This window comes from Ctenopharyngodon idella, chromosome 6 (genome assembly GCF_019924925.1).
Source record: "Ctenopharyngodon idella isolate HZGC_01 chromosome 6, HZGC01, whole genome shotgun sequence".
Lineage (NCBI taxonomy): Eukaryota > Metazoa > Chordata > Actinopteri > Cypriniformes > Xenocyprididae > Ctenopharyngodon > Ctenopharyngodon idella.
Window position 1 is genome coordinate 3,412,191 of NC_067225.1, and position 26,404 is coordinate 3,438,594.

Below are 26,404 nucleotides of genomic sequence, written 5' to 3' on the forward strand. Positions count from 1 at the left end.
ACCAATTATTTCAAAGCCATAGGGCTCAGAATGCCACTTAGTGGGACTTGTCTGGGAATCGTGGTCACTTAGTTGATTGCCTGTGTGTTGCGAACGCCACGGGCAGCGCGCTGCCCAGCGAGACGTGGACATGAGACCGGCCCGGCGTCTGTCTTAGCCCATCACATCCAATCAGATCGGCCCCGGCACCTGCAGCCAAGCGCCCTGCTGACGGGAACAGGGGCGAACAGGTGACACCGGCTGCAAATATATGAGTCCTCGCTGTGCCCCAAAGTCACCTGACCCTGATTATCCCCCAAAGGGCGGCAAAGAAAAACACTCTGCGGACAATCTCGCAGCCAAACGCTAAAAATAAAGCCGCTCGCCCATGGTAAAACACTCGTAGGAGGACATCCTGTGTGTTTGTTGCTTGCGTTCGGGAAGTGGGGGAACGGGAGGGGAGCTGCTGGCAACTTGGCGCGACGAGAAAATTCACAGCGACAAGCCGTGTGGTAAAGGGGAAAATCAATACGACAGACACACGGGGAGCGGAGTGTGGACTTGGGACAGCAATCCAAGCACATTGCTCAGATCAGGTTCCTGCCGAGCTAATGGGCTTGACAGCGAGCCGAGTACGAGAGAGAGAGAGAGAGGAGGGGGAGGCCGGTCAGCGTCTACGTCCCGCTTCTGTTCTGCTGCGCTTCGCTGGCCGTATGTTAATGAGATCAAATGCATTCGGGGGGAAAAGCACGAATGTATGCAAATCCCGCTTTTTTTCTGGATCTGTGTGGAGATCTGCGGGATAAGAGAATTGTGGGCTTGACTTTGATGTACAGACATAGAAAACGCGCTCAATTCACATCAAGCACTTTTAAAAGGCATTTAATACAGGACAGTCATTTAGGTACAAGTTGCACAATACAAAGCAGTATAATAAATTCATTTTTAATTAAGCATAAAATTTAGTTCGGTCAAGTCAGGAAATATAATAAAATAAAATTTTGGGGCAAGAAATTATAAAATGACTTTTTATTATTTCAAAAGATTTCTATTTCAAATAAATGCTGTTTTTTTTTAACTTTCTATTCATCAGAAAACCTGAAAAATAAATGTTTCATGGTTTCCACAAAAATATGAAGCAGCACAACTGTTTTCAACATTGATAATAATCAGAAATGTTTCTTGAGCAGCAAATCAGCATATTAGAATGATTTCTGAAGGATCATGTGACACTAAAGACTGGAGGAATGATGCTGAAAATTCAGCTTTGATCACAGGAATAAATTACATTTTACTATATATTCATATAGAAATCACTTATTTTAAATTGCAATAATATTTCACAATATTACTGTTTTTACTGTATTTTTGATCAAATTAATACAGTCTTGGTTGGCAAAAGAGACTTCTTTCAAAAAATATTAAAAAATCTTACAGACCCCAAACTTTTGAATGGTAATTCATAATATGATATAATATAGAAAAGGTAATTAATTAAATCTTGCAATTTATAAAATAGATTTTGTATTTTCTAGACCTCTTCAGTCTTTTTGGATTCAGTGTGCGGTCAGCCATTTTTTGCTGTTTGCTTTAATTAAATTATAAAATGATTTACATAATGATTTACATGTCCAAATCTAAAATATTCTAAACATTAAATATTGCTTGTGTGAGTGCAGTCTCTATAAAATTATTTTATACTATTTTATCCACATTAATCCTTATCCATAGAAATTCATGGTAACACTTTACAATAAGGTTCATTAATAAACATTAGTTAACTACTTTAGTTAACATGAATTAAGAATGAACAATACTTCTACCGCATTTATTAATCTAAATTAATGTTAATTTCAACATTTACTAATACATTATTAAAATCAAAAGTTGTATTTGTTAACATTAGTTAATCCACTGTGAACTAACATGAACAAACTATGAACGACTGTGTTTTTAACTAACATTAACAAAGATTAATAAATACTATAACAAATGTATTGCTCATTGTTAGTTCATGTTAATGCATTAACTAATGTTAACAAATGAGACCTTATTGTAAAGTGTTACCAAATCATTTGTCAGAAGGTGTTTGATCCGATAATATTATTTATAGTTTTATCAATATAAAATGACTACTCACATATCAGCTCATTTAACACTTTTAATGTGGTTCAGTCGAATCTTGTTTTATAGTGCACGTACAGCTGCCCCAAAAGTATTTGCACACTTAAGTGACATTTATAAATGTCTGAATGTCATTGTATTAGATAAGTTCACCACATGAACTATGAACATTTTCCACTAGCATTTCACAACCACAAAGAGGCACAATACTTGTGTGCATGTGTCTTTCTTTGCAATTAATGACACTTGCTTTGATATTTTATTATCCAATGCGATGACACGCATGCATTTTTATTGTGACTGAAGTGTTCATTAAATTACACCGTACATGAAATTGACTTTATTTAAATGTATTACAGAAAGCATTAGTGGCACACAAATGACAGAGATGACATTTGATATTGTGCATTCATCTGACTCTTGACATCAACAGCAGCATTTTTAAGAATTTTCTTCTTTATTTTATTGAGTTTGATTGAAGAACAGACCAGCATTTCCAGCCTTTTCTGATGCCATGAAATTCAGTGTTAATATCTAAAGCGCTCGTAGCATTGCTGTCTGTGAGATTAGTGATGGCTTCTGCTGCATTTGTGTTTTTCTTCCACATTTCTCTCTCAGTGTCTTTCCACTGATCCTTGTTTTATTCTCAGTGTTTATTCTTTTCTCTCGTTGCCTCGCAGTATTTTTGTGTGTGTCAGTACAAATGACAACCGTCACACACACACAGAGCTCTTACAGGCTGATTCCTGTTTTCTGAGGACCATTTCAGAGTGACAGAAAACTGTGCTGTCAACAAAAATTACTATAGCATTGTAGTTGACCAATGCTATCTCACAACCAATTTGTACGTATTTTACGAGGTGGCTAATTCGTACGAATTTGTGCTACCTCACTCGTACGAATTCATACGATTTGTCTAAACCCCAGTGACGGGTAGGTTTACTGGCGGGGTTAGGGGTAGGTCATTCGTACAAATTCATACGAATTTGGCAACTCATAAAATACTTACAATTTAGCAAAAAACGTACTAATTCGTACGAGGTCTTATGAATTTGTACGAATAGCCACCTCGTAAAATACGTACGAATTGCCGTGAGATTGGGTTGAGTTGACAAAGGTTTTTTTTTTTTTTGGACTTTGTAAACACTAACAAAGAAATATTACAAAAGATTGTTTTATGTTTTTAAGAAGAATCTTATACTCACCAAGGCTGCGTTTATTTAATTAAAAATAGAGTAAAACTATGAAATATTACAATTTAAAATAACTGTTTTCTATTTAATTTTATTGAAATATATAATTTATTCCTGTGATCAAAGCTGAATTTTCAGCATCATTACTCCAGTCTTCAGTGTCACATGATCCTTCAGAAATCATTCTAATATGATAATTTGCTGCTCAAAAAACATTTCTGATTATTATCAATGTTGAAAACAATTGTGCTGCTTCATATTTTTGTGGAAACTGTGACTTTTTTCAGGATTCTTTGATTAATAGAAAAACAACAGCATTTATTTGAAATAGAAATCTTTTGTAAAATTATAAATGTCTTTACTGTCACTTTGATCAATTTAATGCATCCTTGCTGAATAAAAGTATTCATTTCTTTCAAAAGAAAAAAAAAATCTTAATGACCCCAAACCTTGGGGCAACAGATTACAAGCAATATTATTCATTAAATTCAACATATAAGAATTTAGTTAGAATGAATCAATGGGTAAAATGGGTAAAATTAGCAAACAACATTACAGAAACCACAAACTGACATAAAAAGCAAAGAGTCAAACCGGCCAACTAAATGAAACACTGATCACCATAATGGTGACCAAACATTTTCAATAAAATCAACATCAACATCTAAACCTCTGTTAATGCATGTGTTTCTCTTTCCTTCAGTGATTCTACTTGTTATCATCAGGTGTCTTCAATGTTGGCAATAAAAAATAAAGAGTTCTTAATTCATCTTTGACGTCTGTCTGTTATTCAGATATTTTTGTTTAAATTTTACTCGTTTTAAATGGTTGACATTTAGGAATTAATTTGATTAATTCTAACTCAATTCTATTTGTTGAATTGAATTAATAATATTGCTTGTAATCTGTTGCCAAAATTTTATGGAGTAGATATAGCATATTACTTTTTACAATGTACTGTATCCCCAAAAAATGTTTAAAAATTTAGTCTGTGGCATTTCATTTTTCACTGTTTGCAACTAAATTGCATTTTTCTGTCCATTTAAATGATATTCCACCCAAAGTAAAATGGACTGACATGGATGGATTTGACAAAATATTGATTTTGAAGTAATTTTTTCCTGATATTGTGGTTGATGGCTCTCTCATGTTGTGTGTTGGCTGTTCTCTCCGTCAGGCGAACGGTGGCTGGCAGGACCCCACCACCCCCTCCTCCGTCACCTCCCCCACAGAAGGACCCGGAAGCGTTCACTCCGACACCTCCAACTGATCCTCCACACAGAACGGACTCTCTGCATCACGCCACACGCTCTTCTCTCCAGTGTGTAAATGACTTTTGAGAACACAACAGTGCATCATCAACCCTCATCTTCACATTAACGTGTTCATGCTACCTCTCAAAATATCCACACATCACATCAGTACATAAATAGTGTCAGCAAACAGATTAAAACCAAGACTAGACAGATAGTTCTACACATCAACCCGTTTCAGAACGCCTTCATCGTCACAACAAACATCACGTTATGTTTGAAACATTTTGCAATTTTACCATAGTGCCAAAGTACTTTTATACATCTCTTCTTTAGTAACATTTACACAACAGATTTTACATTATAATAGACTTAGTATGCTTGAAAAAGCAGTTGATTGGGTTCACACTGCCTCTGAGCTGAAGTCAGCTAGATTTCTGTTCGTCTAATAACCTTGAATAATCTCCAGAATATTTGGTCGTTTAGATTATGTTTATGTACATAAGGGAAAATCATAATTTCCCTGCTTTAATGAGAAATAAAGGCAATGCAGTTATCAAATCTAGTTCATTTTTAAAGGTTATCAGCACAAGAGCATCATGCTACTTTGCATCTGATAAGATTCACATGCATCACACTTCAGTTTGTCTGATATTCATGTACAGACACACAAATCCCTTTATATATCATCATCATCATCATCATCATCATCATCATCGTCGTTGAAGGATTTTCATCAGCGCACATGAGAATGCAATAAACGGCAATCAGAAGAAGCGAACAAATCCCAAATGTGAAATGGCTTTCTTTTCCAGTTTCGTACCGCGTCAGCCTTCTCTTTGGGCGACTTTGATACCAAAAACCACAGACGTGTCCGTTCTCTACGTTGACATCACTTAAACATTGTTCATGTTGTAAATTGTGTAATATCTTGGGCGCTGGGATGCGTTTCTCACGAATGTCCTGGTGCGTTATACTCGAAACCAAAAATCCAGCTGGAATTCTGTCGCGTTTCTTGAGAAGAAAAGGAAAAGCTAATGATGGCACACAAATGCAGAAATCGTTTGGATATATTTTTGATGCCCTCCTGTTGTGAATAGCCGATTCTCCTTTCTTATTTCATATTGGGCTTGTTTACAGGGCGGCCATATATTTTATTTTCTCGCAAGCATAATGTGAATGCGCGCTAGCTTCTATATGTAGATGTGCACCTTTGCTCTTGTTTTGCTCTTTTTATAACAATCGCATCCACGTCTAAAATGACAAGGTCTTTACGGATGGATCTGATCTGTGATGAGGGCGTGTCGAGGGTTACTGCTCCTGAAAAGATCAGGGCCACAATCACTGCAAGTAAACTGTTCATCATGTGACTGTTTGGGACTTGAGAATGAGACCATGTAGAGGTTTTGGACAGTCATAGTCCTGCATCGCTTTCTTTGGTTTGCCGTCTCATCCCGGAGCAGATCCCACTTTCGAAGCGTTTCCCCTTCGCTCACGACGTTTGTATCACTGCCTGCCCAGCAGCACCATATTCAGAAAAGCCTCATATAATGATGCTTTTAGTTTTTGCATATACAGCGGTTTGTAAAACATCAAATGTTTACTTTGTTGCATGTCTTTTGTTCTTTAAACTCCTGCAGTGTTTTTGAATGTTTCTTCTTTTTTATATCAAGCGCAGAGACATTCTCTTGTCAAGTTTTAACTTTTAAGATCTCTGCATATGTATAAAAGGAATAAAATGGAACAGCAAACTATTGTCTTTTTGATTCCAACTCGTTTTTGTGAAGAAAAACTAACAAGGTGTAGGTTTTTTGGTCTCTTAATTTGTACTGGTAATGCATATTCCGAATAAATAGTTTCTTTTGTTGCCATATGTTTCTCTCTGGTGTCTGATTTCATGTGGGCATTTCATTTGAATTAGTAACACAGCCTGCTTTATTTTAAAGTGTAAAATGTCATTATGGACCATCATTGGGTGACTGACAATTTCTGCATTACTGTACATCTCTTTTCTATTGTTTAAAAAAATAACATGAAATATTTCCAGTAATATTGACCATCTGGTCACTGACCTATCATGTATCCCTATTATTATCAAAACATTTTACAACAAGTTCCCATTAGTTAATTTATTAACTAACAATGAGCAATTTGTTTGTTGCAGTATTTATTCATCTTTGTTAGCGTTAGTTAAAGGGTTAGTTCACCCAAAAATGAAAATTTTGTCATTAATTAATCACTCTCATGTCGTTCCACACCCGTAAGACCTTTGTTCATCTTCGGAACACAAATTAATTTTTCATAAAATCCGATGGCTCAGTGAGGCCTCCATTGCCAGCAAGACAATTAAGGGGCCGTTCACACAGAATGCGTCTTTGCGTCTAAAAACGTGAGACGCAGCACTCAGGAATGGTTTTTTAAAAAGCGCAGCGTAGACCGCGAGGGTCTCGAGACTTTTGAGGCGTGATGCAATAACGACAATAACGGAAATAATAGAAATAGGCAAACAGCAGAATTGATAGAAACGAGTTTTGACATGGAAAAAAAGAAAATAAGATAATAATGAGCGCCTCCTCCGCCATGTTGCCGTCAAATAAAACAGTTGTCATGCCATGACTGTAAACAGAAGCTCGCAACGCTTGCCCCGCCTCCGAGTTCTTCTGATTGGTCCACTGTTTTGGAACTGACATTGATGAGCGGCACTGCGTGTAAAAGTTGAAATTCTTTTAACTTGACACAGCGTTTTAAAAACGCGGCGCTCATGTGCGAGGCGCTGCAAAAGACGCGAGACGCGAGCGTAACGGTCATGCACGTCCATCAAGAGCGTGTTTACATAGAAAAACAATGGGAAAGTAGCGCATTGGAACAGAAAAACTGTGTGAACGCCCCCTTAGACTTTCAATGCCCAGAAAGGTACTAAAGACATATTTAAAACAGTTCATGTGACTACAGTGGTTCAACCTTAATGTAAAGCGACAAGAATACTTTTTGTGCATCAAAAAACAAAATAACAACTTTATTCAACAATATCTAGTGATGGGTGATTTCAAAACACTACTTCATGAAGCTTCAAAGCTGTACGAACCTTTTGTTTCGAATCAGTGGTTCGGAGCACGTATCAAACTGCCAAAGTCACATGATTTCAGTAAACGAGGCTTTGTTACGTCATAAGTGTTTCGAATTTTCAATGGTTCACCACTGGGGGGCATGACTTTGATACATGCTCTGAACCACTGATTTGAAACAAAAGATTCATAAAGCTTCAAAGCTTCATGAAGCAGTGTTTTGAATCGCCCATCACTAGATATTGTTGAATAAAGTCGTTATTTTGTTTTTGGTGCACAAAAAGTATTTTCGTCGCTTCATAACATTAAGGTTGAACCACTGTAGTCACATGAACTGTTTTAAATATGTCTTTCTGGGCATTGAAAGTGTTAATTGTCTTGCTGACAATGCAGGCCTCACTGAGCCATCAGATTTTATGAAAAATATCTTAATTTGTGTTCCGAAGATGAACGAAGGTCTTACGGGTGTGGAACAACATAAGGGTGAGTAATTAATTACATAATTTTTGGGTGAAATAACCCTAATAAAAATATAACTGTTCATTGTTTGTTCATGTTAGCTTAGGTCCATTAATTAATATTAACAGATACAATGTGTTAGTAAATGTTTTAATTAACATTGACTAAGATTAATGATGTGCTTTAGAAGCATTTCTCATTGTTAGTTTATAATGTAGTTAACTAATGTTAACAAATGAATTTTATTGTAAAGTGTAACCATTTTTAGTTTCATGACAATAGAAAAGATAAATGACATTAGATGAAACTGGGAATATGGATGATTTTGTGCTGATGCACATAGAATAAGTTTTATTTTTCTCAGGGGACGCAAACGTGATCAATTTATTTTTAGTTTGTGGTCTGAGTTCAAGCTGACCGATAGAAATCACAATGTGTAAGACTTGGAGATGCAGCTGAGAAATATTCTACATTTTGATCTGGCTTTCTGCATTTTTAAGGGAACACACAGTGAAGATCATGTTTAAACACCTGCAGAAAAATGTGAAACACTTACATTTATGGGTCATTCTCAGGAAACGCTGCCATTTGTGTGCTGTGTGTCTGCAACAGAATAATCAGCTGAATATGAATGATTTTAACTCTCATTATTGAGCCAATTTGCACGCCCAATTCATCACAGTTGCATTAAAATTGGTTGCATATTATTAAAAGTGAACTTTTGCTTAAGTTTTGCTTTCATTAAAGTGAAAACATGCTATCAATATGTTGTGTAGTTTTGTCTTAAAATTATTTATGCTTTTTTCTGTAAAAGTGCGTAATTTGTTTATGCACATTCTGCTCTCACTCTTGTAAGTTCTATATAGAACATGTGCTATAGGTAAGAATCTTTATCACTTTTTATTGCCAATGTGTAAACAGCTTGGAATTATGCTTAAAAATGAGACCTCCCCTGATAGGTTGTCTATGAAAGCCTTTAGACTGATTTGTATGTAAAGGACTCGGGACGTTTTTGCCGGGAAAATCAAAGGATGTGACGGTTATGCGCGTTCAAGAGAGCCTTTTTTTTTTTTTTTTTCAATGACACATTAAACGAATGAATACTTACACAATGTTCAGGATAATGTCGAAAGAGCCAGTCTGTACTGTACTGTCATGCAAAGAAAAGGGATTCATTTAAACTATAGTCATATAGGCCTATATATCGTCTATAGAAGTGGCGAGCGGTGACTTTTTTAACCGGCGGGTATGCTGGGTGGTGCGTTATGTGAAAAAAATGTGGCCGATGCAGTTACCTTGAATGGGTTTATAGCTAATATGCGAGATGCTCGCGTTCTCAGTGTTAGTTTACTCATTTGCTTGCTTATGACAAATAGCAACACAGCGAATGGTATTTCTAATATGTTGGACCTTTTATTGAGAGTAGCCCATGTTTACCTGTTGAGACGTGCCTTCACAAGCACCTGTAAGAGCTTTTGTGATGTTTGAGTCGACGGAGGCGCGACATGTGAAAGGTGCGTTTGCAAAATATGCTGTATTTTTGTAATCCGCTAGGTGCCGCTATAGTGTCCCACAAACAACATACTTCACCTTTAAACGTATCAGTTTAGGACACATTTAAATCAGACACGACAAATAAGAAACACCATGGCGTCAATTTAAAGGTATGCCAGAAGTACTTTTTAAATTAATAATTAAAAATAAGTAAAATATAATTAGTATTAGCACCCTATTATAAATAAAAAATAAAATGTAATTATAATAAATATAAGTAGGCTATAATAAATAAAAAAAATATCAGTATTCTTTAAAAAATAAGTTAAAATTGATGACTTTAACAAATGCACAGACTATCGATTAACATCCTCTGATAGGCCTAGTTACAGTAGGACTGTCTTAAACAATTTATAAGTTTTCATTAAAAAATTCCGTATGGAGAAAATGAAATACTATGAAAATAGATTTAGTTATGATTTTTTCCCCCATTTGGTTAAGTCTAGTTAGTTTTGTATCAAATACAATGTGATTTTCGGTGAACGAGATTTGGCAGCAGCTCATTTTTCCTCTTGGGCGAGCGATCTGCTCACAGCTTATCCTGCTATGAAATCCGCCATAGGCCAGCAAACCAATGAGAACGCGGGACAATGATGACGTTCCATAACAAAAGCGCGAAGGCGCAAAAGCTGCTGTAGATCAGCTTACCCGGAAGTTTCCTTAACTGGCAGATTTAAAGAAAATTACCGTCATTTGACAAATAAATAAATTACGGACAGTTACATACGCGTTACCAATCATGTAGGCTTTATGGTACACCCCAAACAAGGGATTTAATAGTATTTTATAATGTTAATATTAATTGCTGAGTCCACGAATGGCTTGGGTATGCAGAGCATTCACAGCTTATATGGACAGCACGCCACTGGTCTAATAGTCTCAAATAGGACTATACTTTATAATCAAACTATCATAACAGTGTAATCACAGCTAACCCACATGCTATGATCAGATGCTTTCTTAACTGCTGTTTTCTCACTGTTGTCATTTTTGTTGTGTTTATTGTGTTACTGAGAGGAAAGCACACAGCACATACAGTATTTACCTACATATTCATCTAAACGTCACTCTCAGTAGCGTGGACGGCGTCTGAATGTTCACTAACAGTATATCGTTGCAAAGGTATTTGCAAATTCGTTTTACTTCAAGCGAAGAACAAAAAATAATTTCGGCATTGGTAAGTCGGGATCTTGAATCACGTTCGGTTCAGTCTCTTGCACGTTACGTGTGCACGAGGAGTGCCACTGACAGCACGAGCAGGAAGTTACTGGCTGCAGTTCACTTAACGGCCACCGGTGTCACTAATAAAAAGGGTTTCTGAATTCTACATATAGCCCTTTTTAAAGGGTTCTGTCAGGCACTTCATATAGAACCTTTTAGGGATTCCCATCATGGAATAATTTTATGGATTTAGTTTTAATTAATTAATTAATTAATTTTGTTTTAATTCATAATTTTTAATTTCAATTTAATTTATGAATTAGGCAGCTTGTTAACACTTGAAAGTTACTTAATATGAAAGTATTATGCAATTATTTAAGAAATTTCTCCTTATATAAAATCTTTTTTGTATAAAGGGCTCTTTAAAATTGAGTCATGAACCCAAGGGTTTTATATAGAACCGCATTTAACCTTTTCTTCTAAGAGTGAGGCTGTAAGCACATATATATTATGACCAATCATCTGAATACTGGAGGTCATGTGGTCCCTGCCGTAGTTACAGTCTGGTACTGTGAAAAAAAATTATATATTGAGAGTTCAGCAATAGCGATTTAAGGTAAAATAATTTTAAAACATTAAAAATAATAATAATAATCCTGAAATTTTCGGGGTAGAAATGGCAGTGTTTCCAGAGAATGGGCCTATAGCGGATGCTGTTTTACCATGGTAACATCACTCCAGACTCTCTCTCATGTTAAATGTGCTCTGATATTTACAGCTCGTTCAGTCTATTCTTCCCAGGCTGCACTTCATAAATACATGAGTTCTCAGTGGAGAGCGTCTCACTCTATCTGCTGTTTCAGGAGCGTCTCTCTAAAAGGTCAGCAGCCGAGGGACTGAGGTCTGGAAAACAAATTAAGGGAGGAAGATGAATGCAAAGCAAAGAGCTGTGCGTTTATTGATGGCCACCATTTAGAGGATCTCTGTAGTCCATTTTTCACTCGCCACGAGCGGGACCTGGTTCTGAAATTGAATTCAGAGCAGGAACCTTTAAGTGAAGTCAGAATGCTGGATTGAGCTTCACAAACACCAGCGTAAGGAGAACATCACAATGTGTGTTTGTGTGTGTGAGTGTGAGTGTGTGTAGGTTTATATTACATTGTGCAGACCAAATGGTCCCTACAAGGATAGTAAAACCTGAAATCACCTACATTGTGGGGACCAGCCAGCAGTCCCCATGGGGGAAATGGATTAATAAACATACTAAATTATGTTTTTTTGAAAAATGCAGAAAGTTTTCTGTGAAGTGGAAGGTTTAGGGGTAGGGGTAGTGTAGGGGGATAGAATATACAGTTGGTACAGTATAAAAACCATTATGTCTATGAGAGTCCCTACAAGGATAGTGAACCTGTGTGTGTGTGTGCGTGTGTGTGTGTGTGTGTTTAAAAATGCAGAATATATATTCTATCCCATAACCCTAACTTTGTATACAGTTTGTACAATATAAAAATCATTACGTCTATGGAAAGTGTGAAAATATAGCAAAAGTAACACAGAAATTAAAAAACAATGGACTTGTGACAAGGCCCCTAAAATAATCAGGCCTTCATTTTAAGCTTTCATTTAGTGATGAGGGATTTTTTTGCTAGACAAAGAGCAGGAGAAATACCAAGCGAGTGTCTCAGAGCCAGCAAAAGCTATGAAAAGAGTGACTGTTTATCTCACAGAGTAAGATGCAGCCTGCAGAAATGACATGCATGCTTGTTGTTCTCACTGGAACTACCTACTGTAGCCAAAGCACAATAAAGTCAGTTAGCCATTTCCAAAGCCCATATTTACAAAATATAGATTCTGGGAATCAATACTCTGGTCTCATGAGACCAAATCAATCATTCTGGATCTAACAGCATCCAAAATGTTATGGTGTTTCTAGAGGAGGAGTACAGTGAGAAGTGCCTGGTTCCCACAGTAAAGCTCAGTGGTAGTAAAGCTCTTATATAGGGATGTATGAGTGCTGAAGGTATGAGGGAGTTGTGCTTTATCAATGTTGTCATGAATTCCCACACCACAGTGTAATTTAATACACAAACTTGAAACAGAAGATGTTACCCTTTCCTCATTCCCTGCATTGTTGGGCATTTTTTCAACATGACAATGAGGATATGCATTCTCCCAAGGTAAAAATCATTCTGTGGACATGTATTGCACTCATTCTTAACACTCTTGAGCACCTGTGGGGGATTCTGTAGAGATGATTTGAGCAACACTCCCCATTAAAGATCAGGGCATTTAAGGAGCTCATCATCCAGGAGTTAAACAAGACAGATGTGACAATTTGTATTAGTATTACTAATACATGAATTGTATTAGTGATCATAAAGAAAATACGTCTTTTGTACTTGTTCAGAGGGGGTGTACTCATTTATGCTGTGCACTGTATATATATATATATATATATATATATATATATATACACAGTCAAACCAAATATTATTCAGACATTTTTGATATTTTTGATATATTTTTACTAGTGGGTGCAGGACACTATATTTCATTTATGTAAGTGAGGATAGCAAAATAAAGTAAACTGTGACATATTATACCCAAAAATTCTTCATATAGTGGACTACCAGTAATAGTTATAAAACTTTGGAACCAAAAATTATTCAGACACTTTGACCTGACCATGTTTTGCTTAAGTGTTATCTGACATAATTAAGATTTTTTCTGTCACAGTTTAATTCTGAGATCTTGTCATATTTTATTACCATTTTTTTAAACTATAGTGAATAAACTGTAATAATGAATGAAATGTTCAAGGTGTCTGAATACATTTTGGTTTGACTATATACAGACACACGTGTGTATATATATACATATTATAATTAGTTAAATACAATTATTTTTAATTAAAAACAAAAGTGTATATACAGTGCTCAGCGTAAATGAGTACAACCCCTTTGAAAAGTTACAGTTTAAACAATATCTCAGTGAACACAAAAACAATTTCCAAAAGTTTAATATAACATCTGTTTAACTTATAACATGAAAGTAAGGTTAATAATATAACTTAGATTACACATTTTTCAGTTTCATCTAGTACTTTGTATGGCCTCCATGATTTATGACAGCACCAAGTCTTCTAGGCATGGAATGAACAAGTTGGCGACATTTTGCAACATCTATCTTTTTCCATTCTTCTAGAATCCATTCTTCTGGATGCTGGATGGAGAGTGATGCTCAACTTTTCTCTTCAGAATTCCCCATAGGTGTTCGATTGGGTTCAGATCAGAAGCCACTGAATCACTTTCACCCTGTTCTTCTTCAGAAATCCAACAGTGGCCTCAGATGTGTGTTTAGGATCATTGTCATGTTGGAAAAGTGCATGACGGAGGGCACGGAGTGATGGTAGCATCTTCTCTTTCAGTATAGAGCAGTACATCTGTGAATTAATGATGTTATCAATGAAATGCAGCTCCCCGACACCAGCAGCACTCATGCAGCCCCACATAAAGACACTGCCACCACCATGTACACCATACAGTTTTGAAGCCATCAGTTCCAAAAACATTTATCTTGGTCTCATGACTCCAGAGTATAGAGTCTCAGTAGTCTTCATCTTTGTCAGCATGGGCCCTGGCAAACTCTAGGTGGGCTTTTTTTGTGCCTGGGCTTTAGGAGAGGCTTCTTTTGTGGACGGCACCCATGCATGCCATTCCTCTGCAGTGTACACCGTATTGTGTCACGGGAAATAGTCACCCCAGTTTGGCTTTCTACTTCTTTAGATAACTGCAGTGAACTTGCATGCGGATTTTCTTCAATTTTTGTACCACTTTTGCTACAGTATTCTGACTGATAAGTAAAGCTTTGCTGATCTTCTTGTAACCTTCACCTTTCTGGTGTAAAGAAATTATTTTCTTTATCAGGTCTTGTGACATTTCTCTTCCATGTGGTGCCATTGCTGACAGCATGAAATGGGAAGGGGTTTTAACACCCTTTTATAGTCAACTGTCTGCTGGACACCTGTGTAACGAATAATTAGACTCACCTTGAATTCTTGTTAAATTAGACATTTGTAGTCTAAAATTTAGCTTTGCTCCAGAGACTTTCAGTGGGGTGTACTCATTTTTGCATCACCCTAATTTGAGTAAAACTGAAAAATGTGTAATCTAAAAAAAACCATACTGGATGCCCGTGATCTTCAGGCTCTTAGACGGCACTGCATCACATACAGGAATGCTACTGTAATGGAAATCACAACATGGGCTCAGGAATACTTCCAGAAAACATTGTCGGTGAACACAATCCACCGTGCCATTCGCCGTTGCCGGCTAAAACTCTATAGGTCAAAAAAGAAGCCATATCTAAACATGATCCAGAAGCGCAGGCGTTTTCTCTGGGCCAAGGCTCATTTAAAATGGACTGTGGCAAAGTGGAAAACTGTTCTGTGGTCAGACGAATCAAAATTTGAAGTTCTTTTTGGAAAACTGGGATGCCATGTCATCCGGACTAAAGAGGACAAGGACAACCCAAGTTGTTATCAGCGCTCAGTTCAGAAGCCTGCATCTCCGATGGTATGGGGTTGCATGAGTGCGTGTGGCATGGGCTGCTTACACATCTGGAAAGGCACCATCAATGCTGAAAGGTATATCCAAGTTCTAGAACAACATATGCTCCCATCCAGACGTCGTCTCTTTCAGGGAAGACCTTGCATTTTCCAACATGACAATGCCAGACCACATACTGCATCAATTACAACATCATGGCTGCGTAGAAGAAGGATCCGGGTACTGAAATGGCCAGCCTGCAGTCCAAATCTTTCACCCAACTAGAGCAACTAGAAGCCTGTATTAGACAAGAATGGGACAACATTCCTATTCCTAAACTTGAGCAACCTGTCTCCTCAGTCCCCAGACGTTTGCAGACAGTTATAAAAAGAAGAGGGGATGCCACACAGTGGTAAACATGGCCTTGTCCCAACTTTTTTGAGATGTGTTGATGCCATGAAATTTAAAATCAACTTATTTTTCCCTTAAAATGATACATTTTCTCAGTTTAAACATTTGATATGTCATCTATGTTGTATTCTGAATAAAATATTGAAATTTGAAATTTCCACATCATTGCATTCCTTTTTTATTCACAATTTGTACAGTGTCCCAACTTTTTTGGAATCGGGTTTGTACATATATAATATATGTAAAAATGCAGAATGTTTTCTGTGTTTAGGGGTAGAGTTAGGGTTACGGGACAGAATAGGCTATACAGTTTGTACATTATAAAACGTCAAAGTCCCCATAAAACAAATGAAAAAAAATGTGTGTGTGTGTGTGTATATATATATATATATATATATATATATATATAAATGTAGTTATAATAAATTATAATACTTATGATTATAATTTTAAAGAAAATAATGCTTTAAAACACATGATCAGCACATGATTAGGCTATATCAAATGTTATCTTACACAACATAACATGGTTGAATAGAAAGTACAGGAACAACAATTCTTCACAGATTTTGAGACTGGCCCATAAACTGTACAGGCAGACAATATAACACTACCCCATAGAAATAAAATATTAATCAGAGTCTGGAGTTCACGGAATTCACTTGCTTTTTTATTTAAATAAATGCATTTTTTTTCTTAAAAGTTTTGAAATGGCATTCTTCCCTAAATCCATCTACCGAAAATGGAGCAGCGTTTCTTAAACATAATGAGGACATTTGTGCTTTTATGATGCTGTAAAAACAACATATAGAATCATCGGCGCGTGTTTTCGCGTTCTGCATAATGCACGTATGATGTGCCGTATCAGTATCAATGCCAGTACAATGCACACACATCCGCCCTTGTGTGTGTGATCATCATCTGTGAGCCGCAGGGGTGGATGGGAACATCTATCAGGTCTACAGGGCAGGAATTAAAGCCGGAGCCGATAGTGCGCGTCTTTGTTCCCGTGCAGGGATTACGGAGCAGACCAGAGGGAGGATGAGCCACGTCTTATCTCCTCTCGTCTCTATCGAGCAAAGACATTTGAAGTGTTCTGCACGAGGGCTTTATAATATTGACATGCTGGATGAGGGTCGTGAATTGTGCATAGCTGCAAGGATTTCAGCTCCATCATAGGTTCCTCCCTGGTGTTTCGAGTTGTCATAGAGCTGTTAAGAGGATAAAGATCAGGTTAGATGTTGCTGTTGATTTTCTGCTTAATTCAGGAGGACGTACAGTACGTAACAGGGCGGCTGGATTCGTTAAGTGTCCCGTTTGCATCCGTCAGGCGCGCCACCCACAGGGAGATAAACATATTCCTCTGATCTGCCTCAGACACCAACTTTTCCACAAAAAAAAAAAAAAAAAAGACCCGTTCAGTTCCATTTGGGGAAGATTCACGCAGCTCGTCGTGTGTCACTCACGCGTTTCATGTGGATCAAACCGCGGAACGCCTCGAAAATCGCGGAAACGGTGCCAGCGCTTACGAGATGAACTTTTGCGATGTGGGTGTTGGAAGTTAAACAGCGCAGCTTTGTGAAATGCGCCTAAAGCGTCTCGTGTTAATGAATCAGACATGCGTTCTCGCATTGTGCGCGAGCATCTTTGAAAAGAACGCCTCGAGACAAACAGGAAACTTATCTCTTTGAAACACGAATTCAAAACGAAGCGCGAAAGTGAAGGGAGTGTGGGATGCGTTGTGTTGATGCGGATAAAATCTAAATACCCTTGAAAGACGATGGCAGATTGTCAGAGTCCTGGAGGAAGCTCATCCAGACCTGTGTTTATTCTGTCTTTCTTGTCAAACAATTATCACTGTTTTGAAGGATTAAAAGTGCGTTTGGCAGAACAAAAAGGCTGTTTGATTTGCAGTTTTACTGTTTTCCGACACATTCTGCTGGTTTGTTGGGTCAGGTTAAGTTGATTTGTTTGATAAGTTATTTAAGCGTGTGTACTCAGGGTTATATGGGTAAATCTTTGTTGTTATTTCTGTCTCAGCTCAGATCTCGTGAGCCCTACATTTCTCTGTAACAGATGAATTTTCAGAATAACTCTGTCTGAGGCTCAGATGAGACTGAAGGCGGGAGGCCGCTGTCACGTTGAGTTCCTCTGTCGACCAAAACATCACCCTGCCTGCTGAACACTGGGAAATGCCCTGCAATATGACAACAAGACATGCGCTCGAAAATCTGTGAACTTCATTTTTAAATAATATAGATGATAGAATTCATCCATGACAACAAGAACAATAAACACAGGAATAAACAACAAATTAACTTTTTTTTGTGACAAATTTAAAAAGGTTACATTCTTTGTAGTGTTTGCATATGCAAAATTGCCTTAGGTGCTGTTGCCATATGGTTGCTAGGGGGGTGATTTCCAGAGAGTTGGTTGATATGAACCCCCTAAAGGGACAAGAGAAATATTTCAGTGTTGCAGAGTGCAACAGTCTGGTTCTGGAAATAAAAGCCCCTTTCATTTTCTCCAAAGGGGAATTGATTTTTAAGGAACTTATAAACCTTTAAAGACAGCCGAGCTGCGAGGTTGTTGATGGTATATACTTATGTTGAAGCCATCAGACTGCATTATTTCAACTTATTTTTTAAGTAATTGTGTTTAATAGAGGAATTCCTGGTGAAAACTACATTGCGCATGATTTTGCAAAGAAATCTCCACCTATAGAATAAGTAAATAATGGCAAAAGAAATCTTTAGTGAGCGTCCACTCCCATGAAGCACCGCGAATGATGTAATCGAGTCAATCTCCATATGCTAAAAGGCACCATGAAATGGAAATTGCACTAGTCTTTTCTTCCCTATTGTGATGTATATCCGAGTGAAATGGCTTCTGGAACAAGAATAAATGTAGGGCGGGGCTTGATTTTTTTTCTGTGGGGAATTGAATGGATGTGTTGTTTGCTATTGGTGGATCTCATATGAGTGACAGGTTGCCCCGCCCTCAACATCAGAGAAGTTGCTGCAAGAGTATGGGCAAGTTGTTTCGATTAAATATTATGAGGCACATGAATTTAAAAAAAAATAATGATGTGCATGGATAAATTATTTATAATAAATACTGCAATATTTCATAAAAAAAAAAAAAGAAAAAGATTTAATTGATGATTTAATTTTGTACATCGGTCCCACATGAATCAATTAAGCTAAACATAATTTGTAACTTCAACATCATGGAATTGTCATTTTAAGTGACCCAAATAAGTAGACTCAAAGTGAATTTTATATAGCTCACTGACATGATTCAGGCTTTCATATATTCATTCATCCAATTCAATTTCATATATTATAAGACTGTACTAGCTAGTTAACAAACTCATCTTGCTCAAAAATACATAAAATAACACTTAATTTCAACATTTACTCACTCTTGAATTGAGCCATATGCAAAGCATGCTGGGAACTAATAAGCCCCACCCAGTTTTAGTTAATGCAACACAAATCATTCATGTAATTCCAGCATAAATGGAATAAGTAAACTTCAATTTTATATATATTAAAGTGGACTGAACACAATCAAATTAAGTTAGGACAAAATGTATAGCAATTGTGTTGCTTTAGCTCATTTTAATTAAGCAATTTGAACAAGCAGCAAAAAAAAATTTTTCAGTGCATGAAATGGAAATTGTGCTAGTCTTTTCTTCCTTATTGTGATGTATATCCGAGTGAAACGGCTTCTTGAATTTTTCCGTGGGGAATTGATTGGATGGTTGTTGTTTGCTATTGGTGGATCTCATGTGAGTGACATGTTGCTCAGTGATGTCATCAGAGAGCTCATCAGAGAAGAGAAGTCACTGCAAGAGGAAGGGCAAGTTGTTTCGATTAAATATTACGAGGCACATGAATTGAAAAAAAAAAAAAAAAGATGTGCATGGATAAATCATTTATAATAAATACTGCAATATTCCATGAAAAATAAGAATTCTCAATTTTGATTTCATGGGGACTTAAAAAAAACAAGATGACTTCCGTGTCTGTACCGCAAATGGGACCAGTAACCCTAAAATGAGCAACAGTGATAGTGAAGCTTGCCTTAGCAAACACTGCTCATAATACAAACTGTCATCATCTGAGTTGAGCTGTGCTGAAGGCAGTGATGTGAGGCACCGTGGGGCAATGCTGACCTCATATGGAGGAGTTTTCTAGACTAATAACACAAGAAGACACCCGTTATGCTTTCCTTTTGTCTTGACTACATCCATCATGTCATGTGATGTCATGCCTGCTAATAATGGAAGCATCAAGACTTGTGTTTATCATCATCATTTCAAAGAATTAAAGTGAAAAAAATTTACATTTACTATGACACATGCTCAAAAATTCAAATCTGTGAACTTAATTTTTTAAAACATAGATGACAGAATTTTTCAATGACTACACACATACACACACATATACAGTATATATATAGTCATGAATATTTGCAGATCTGTCTGAATTGGTGGACAAAAGCATGAAACTCAAATCAGTTCATTCTCAGCGATTACTTCCTCTTATGTATTCATTAACACCCACAAAACACAAAAGGGAACTGAAATTTTATACCTAATTTATGTGCAAATTTAGGAATGTGATTAAATTTGGGAATCCTCTGAGAAGATTCATGTATCACCCACTGATGTTCCTGATGTGCTAATTGGCTTGAAGAAATAAAAAGGGTCCCAAACCGCTTTCATTTTCACTTTTAGATTTACCATTAAACACCCCCACGATGTGAGGTGATACTGAACGTGTGATGTCATGGGATCAGCGCTGGTTGTCAGGTGGTTATCACGGGGTGATGGGCTGCTGGTATAGTAGCAGATAAAAGTCAATAAGTGGTTAAAGTGCCCCTATTATGCTTTTTTGAATGTTACCTTTCATGCAGTGTGTAATTGAGCTCTTTGTAAATGTAAAAATCTGCAAAATTGTAAAGATCAAAGTGCACGACAAATAAAGTTATTGTCTCCCAAAAGAAAGAATTGATTCTAAACTGCTAAAACGAGTCCTCTTCAGCAATTCCAGTCTCACTTCCTGTTACATACATTTCATAATGCCAGCCTGTGGTCTTCTTTGGCTGCCCGTGAACAACGTCTACTTTGCCCCGCCCTCAAACACTGTAGTTGTAGCAGAGACTAATTTAGTTTAGTTTGTGTTGTCGAGATGTCGAGAAGATATTGTTTTCAGCACAAATCCACTTTAATGCACTTCCAAAGAATGAGGACTGGTGCTGGAATTGATCCGGAAAAACCAACGCCATCATTGACATCACTGAGTATTAAGCGCTGGGAAAAGTATATTCAGATATGGTAATAGGAGTTTTGTTTCCGATACACGCTGTAAGCGGTTGACTATTCACAACAGACTGGGCCATCTGACCAATCAGAGCAGAGTAGGCTCTCGGAAAGGAGGGGTTTAGCGAGACTGATGCCTCTTCTAACGAACCATTTTCAGACTCTTTGAGAAATGAGGTGATGTGCTATAGACCCTTTTCACAGACTGTGATGACGCGTTGTAATGGTCATTAATATTGTAAATCCTGCATTTTTTGAAAAAATATATTTTTATTTATTTATTTATTTTATTTTTTTTTCATTTTTCTTCTGACTGCCGTTATCAATACCTCTCTATTTTTTTCCCCTCTCTTTGAAAGTTGTGAAAACACTATTGTGGAGTTTTTCTTTTGCTATTTGCGCAAATGGAAAATATATTTAATGAAGTCTCTCATTCACCGCATTAAAAGCTTACCCAACTATGACAACTTCTGCTTCTGAGAAACCCGGAAATGTGAAAAGGGTCTATGTAATGTATATTATGAGAAAATTGAAAGTGTTTTTGACCTTGGATGCATGTAAACCTATTCACGAGTTCACACTTACAAATAAGTCAGATAAAATAAATGGTATGTGCATTTGGCGTGCTGTCTGAAGAGAGGGCTCCGAGCTCGGTATTTGGCCTGAACCCAGAGTAGGCTACTCCCCCTTTATTCCTGGCTGTGGTAGAAACAAGCCAAGAGTGAGGAGTCACGTGGTGGATGCTGAAAACGGTTGAGGAACTCTTAAAAATAAAGGTTCTTTATTGGCATCGATGGTTCCATGAAAAACCTTTAACATCCATGGAAACTTTCCATTGGACAAAAGGTTCTTTAGATTATAAAAATGTTCTTCACACTGGTTCTTTAAAGAACCTTTAAGTAAAAGGTTCTTTGGGGAACCAAAAATAGTTCTTCTATGGCATCACTTCAAAAACCCTCTTTTGGAACCTTTATTTTTAAGAGTGGTATTTATATATGCTGATAAAATAGATGTGGCGATTGCTGATGACAAGTTGTTTGGATAGATCATTTGAACGTGCTCCTCCTGAACTTTGTTAATGAAACATCATTTATAGGAGACAAACAAAACAAAATTAGGAACCATTAAAATAGCATTTAAAAATGAAAATGTTTTTTTCCCCTAGTCCTAAAGTCTATGATATTTATTGATGGAGCAACACAATGAATGAAAATAAATTATAAAAGAAACTTTGATGATCATCATGTTCATGCACAAAGTTCTTTCCAAAACACCATGGTACTACAATACAATATATATATATATATATATATATATATATATATATATATATATATATATATAGATAGTAGTCAACATTTGAAGTGGATCAAAAAAGTTAATCAAGGTTGTCCTAAGAACTAAGTTGTCCTAAGAAGAAGGTTTTAGGACAACTTTGATGAAAGGTTTTGATCCACTTCAAATGTTGACTACTCTCTCTCTCTCTCTCTCTCTATATATATCAATTATTCATTGAGAAAAATCACTACTGTTCAAAATTTTGGGGTCAGTAATATTTCAGATTTAAAGTAATATTGTGAGATATTATTACAATTTAATTTTTTAAAATGCAATTTATTCCTGTGATCAAAGCTGAATTTTCAGCATCATTACTCCAGTCTTCAGTGTCACATGATCATTCAGAAATCATTCTAATGTGCTGATTTGCTGCTTAAGAAACATTTCTGATTATTATCAATGTTGAAAACGAAAATGCTTCAGATTTTTGTGGAAACCATGATTTTTTTCAGGTTTCTTTGATGAATAGTAAGTTCAAAAGAACAACATTTATTTGAAATAACATCATAAATGTCTTTAATGTCATTTTTTACCATTTAATGCTGAATAAAAGTATTTTTTAATAATTCAAAAAAATCTTCCTGACCCAAAACTTTTGAAAGTTACTGTACTTAGCATGTCAGACAAGTTTGTATTTAACGGACACATTTTTTAAAAACAGCCAATATTGCCACCTAGTGACTAAAACAGACCACTACGTTTAGTAAGTGTAATGCTCATTTCAGTTGTTATAATACGTTTTCTGCATTTCTCTATGCTAAGTTTGAATTCATTTCTTTGAAATCCTCAATCCTGATTGTGATAGGAGAAATATGATACCACTATATTATTTTAAAAAATGCTTTTATTGAAAATGCACAAAACAAATGAGCTTTTGTTGTCTTAAATACCAAGCATCGTATCACAAAATGCAGCATTTATGCATGAAACTCATCGGTTGTAAGGATGCATGGATGCAGATGCAGACTTGATGTTAGTCTTGATATTGCTGGGCATTTTACCTATTAAAACAGAAAATTGAATTAGCATGATAAATGATGATTTTTAAGCCCAAATTTGTTTGTGTATATTATTGAATGTGGTACCAGGTTGTCCAGGCTGCTGTTGGGCGACCTGCCCGCCCATGCCAGCCTGATGGCTCGAGGTTCCAGCGACTGTGACCTGATGTAGTGTGGGGCCTGTTGACATCATCGGCTGTCCAGGGTGACCCGGGGCGACGGGTCCAGGTGGTCTGCATTTCGACAGACCCTTTCCGAACCCCACCGCTGCCACCAGTGCATTAGTGTCAGCCGGATTGAAGGATGGCTTGTTTTGTCTTAAGCTGAATAGAAACATGCATTTAACATCTAATGACTTTGCACACATGAAAAACTGGCAAATATAAAACCTAGGAGCAACGTTTAAACTACCTGATGTTTCAGAGTCTCTGTCGTCACGAGGATTATTCAGCTTTTCCAAAAGATTAGAGCAAAGTTTATTCAATGTTTGGATCTGTTTCTAAAAAGAAAACAGAACAAAATTCAACAACCAACCTTTATACATTTAACATTTAAAATGTTCACAGCAGTTTAAAGGTTAGTTTAAACTCTGGTGGACTTTGGTCATTTTAGACTGAATTTTTTTTTTTTTTTTACTTCATTGGTAGAATGGTAGAAACTTGGTGACTTTTGCTATATGAACACAAAAATATGTGGGCATGATTAGAAAAGGCTAAATGGTCTTTAAAAAAAATAGTCCAACTTTTGATCTTCAACAAAAGTGGGGAAAAAAGTGAAATTTTTTTGGGGTACAATCTACAAATTGCCTAAAACAAAGTGTGTGTGTGTGTTTGTGTGTGTATATATATATATATATATATATATATATATATACACACACACACACACACACAGAACTTAAACACCACATCACTGTATTAATTGAAAATATGAAACTTTTTTTGTAATATTTGCATTATTTTATGTAGAAAAAATAATGTGAATAATTTAGAGATGAATATTGTCTAGTACCATAAAATCCCCTCAAAATACAAAATATTAAATAATAAATATTATTGAAACAAATAAAGTACATTCATTTATTTATTCATAAATAAATGTATTTATTTATTCTTCTGTCTGCTTTGGCCACACAGGATCACAAGCATATCACAGGAATATCAGAGAGTAAACAAGCCTCATTTAGTCTGAATACCTGGGCCATCAGATTTCAGTTTAAAGGGATGTAGACATCTTGCTAGGAGGATGCTGAAGTGTTCTGAATGGTTGTTAGGGTGTTTTTCCACACTCATTATGTGTTTGTTTACCTGAGCTACTTCAGGTCCGATCCGGGCTGCTTCGGCACTCAGGTGTTTCTCTTGTTCTTCAACCTCTGGGTCAGGTTTAGTCCTGAGGTGGTCCGGCACGATCTCATGGCTGAACACAGGCACTCGCTGCTCTGTTAGTTTCTGGGAAGTAACAAAATAGTGAAGGTTTCACCTTAAAATTAAAAAGTCAATTTTTTGCCAGTTATGGTGTCATCACTCATCATAACCAAGGTGACACTGTAAATATACTCACTGCCAGCTCTTCATCTCGATCAGGAGACAGCAGCAGGGGTATGATGACCTGTGACCTGTATGATGGGGTCTTCTCATTTCTTAACAGCTTGTTGATAGTGTTTAGCTGCCCAGACAGAAGGGCGAAATTATCCAGCACAGAGGGCCTGAATTCAAAACATCAGAGTCAACATTGTGACAGATGCACTATGGAGTTTATCAGTAAAGATGTGTAGTTCTTACTCACCACGTGAGCCTCTCATACTCATTTTCCAGTTTATAAATGAAACTCTGCAGGGAACCTTTCAGATGAGCCACGCGAGTGACCAGAGACTCTATTGACGCCTCCAGCTGCTTCTCCTCCCGCTGCTATTGAAATACAACACAAATATATCACCCTTCAGCTCTTATATGACATAATACAACAATAATAACAGTTTCAAGTGTTATTTCTGTAGTCCAAGTATCGGCAGTTAGCATGCCAGCACTCTATCCGCAGATAAAACCAACTGCAAAAAGTCCTCTTCTCGCAAACTACCTGTGTGCTAGTGTCATTATTATTAAATATCTTTTTCGAAATGCCAAACAGCTGCAGAAATAGATATAAAGTGAGAATGTTTTATCCACTTACCTGCATTTCAAAGCTACTAGCAGAACAGCACAACTGAGCGGAAGTAAACAAACACTCGCAGCAGTAAATCGAGTCCGGCTGTCAAAACACACCCGAAAGAACGGTTCCTAACTTTTCTAATATATAATTATAAATAACATCACAACATATTTATACTAATTTGTAGACCAATATTGTAGTGTATTATTCGAGTTTAATTATCAGAAGAAAATGCAGACTAAGCTGTTTATATTCCCAGTTTATCTACTGTGCCAAAGATGCAGTAGGGTCCGAAAAATCTTGTTAGCACATGGAGCCAAACAAATTCTTTAGGATTTCGACATATTTAATACTAATAATTTCATGTAAAGATGAAAATTGATTTTTGAGTGAAAATTTGAATTTGCACATTTGTACCCTATACTGTAATGTACATTCATACACATATACAATTTTATCTATAGCATATTTTTGATCATATATGAGGGCTTTTATTTTGAATTCGTGAACGGGAAGTGAAGCTGCTGCAGTCAGTCAGATGAGCTGCAGTTTACAGATATTGACACAAACCTTCTAAAACTCGCTCAAAAACAACCTGCCAGTAATGCGAAGCACGGCATGGCAGACAGACAGGACAATGAGGTAAATTAAACTCTTACTTTTACTGAGTTTGTTTGTTTTGTTCAGTTCCTGCTCGGAAATGTTTACAGGTTAGGTAAACAGAGCAAATAAACCGATCAGTTGGAAAACATTTATTTGAGAAGAAATTTGAGACTTTTATTCTGTTATTCCTGCACCGAATGTCCTTTTCTGTAAATAAACTGTTAAAAAATAAGAGATATTTG

At 36.6% G+C, this 26,404-nt stretch overlaps 3 protein-coding genes across 18 annotated transcripts in view; 2 read left to right on the plus strand and 1 right to left on the minus strand.

Annotated features, from left to right (window-relative positions):
- The window catches only part of pbx1b (pre-B-cell leukemia homeobox 1b), a 93,775-nt gene extending 87,353 nt beyond the window's left edge, over positions 1-6,422 (plus strand). For all 3 annotated transcript variants that reach the window (XM_051897445.1, XM_051897446.1, XM_051897447.1), the window contains one exon: positions 4,474-6,422. In XM_051897445.1, coding sequence (XP_051753405.1) covers positions 4,474-4,566 — 93 coding nt within the window. In that variant the 3' untranslated portion in view covers positions 4,567-6,422. The remainder of the gene's footprint in view (positions 1-4,473) is intronic.
- Positions 6,423-23,239: 16,817 nt separating this feature from the next.
- On the minus strand, positions 23,240-25,825 carry med8 (mediator complex subunit 8). Its single transcript, XM_051896436.1, has 6 exons — positions 25,581-25,825; positions 25,197-25,318; positions 24,972-25,116; positions 24,719-24,859; positions 23,499-23,910; positions 23,240-23,414 (listed from the first exon to the last, which is right to left on the minus strand). Exons 1-6 carry the CDS (start codon positions 25,584-25,586, stop codon positions 23,344-23,346), a joined length of 897 nt encoding a protein of 298 aa, XP_051752396.1. The 5' UTR covers positions 25,587-25,825; the 3' UTR covers positions 23,240-23,343.
- Positions 25,826-26,049: 224 nt separating this feature from the next.
- The window catches only part of LOC127514061 (KICSTOR complex protein SZT2-like), a 105,788-nt gene continuing 105,433 nt past the window's right edge, over positions 26,050-26,404 (plus strand). For 7 of the 14 annotated variants that reach the window (XM_051896420.1, XM_051896429.1, XM_051896422.1 and 4 more), the window contains exon 1: positions 26,050-26,201. In XM_051896420.1, the coding sequence (XP_051752380.1) occupies positions 26,178-26,201 (24 nt within the window). In that variant the 5' untranslated portion in view covers positions 26,050-26,177. The remainder of the gene's footprint in view (positions 26,202-26,404) is intronic. The other 7 variants (XM_051896427.1, XM_051896425.1, XM_051896426.1 and 4 more) reach the window with 1 other exon arrangement.

What these genes read in the sequence shown, in the direction of transcription:
- med8 (XM_051896436.1), bottom strand. An exon ending in GAGTATGAGAGGCTCACGTG is followed by an intron (nt 25,117 to 25,196) that starts GTGAGTAAGAAC and finishes TTTTGAATTCAG; the next exon opens with GCCCTCTGTGCTGGATAATT. An exon ending in TCGGACCTGAAGTAGCTCAG is followed by an intron (nt 23,911 to 24,718) that starts GTAAACAAACAC and finishes TTTTCTTTTTAG; the next exon opens with AAACAGATCCAAACATTGAA.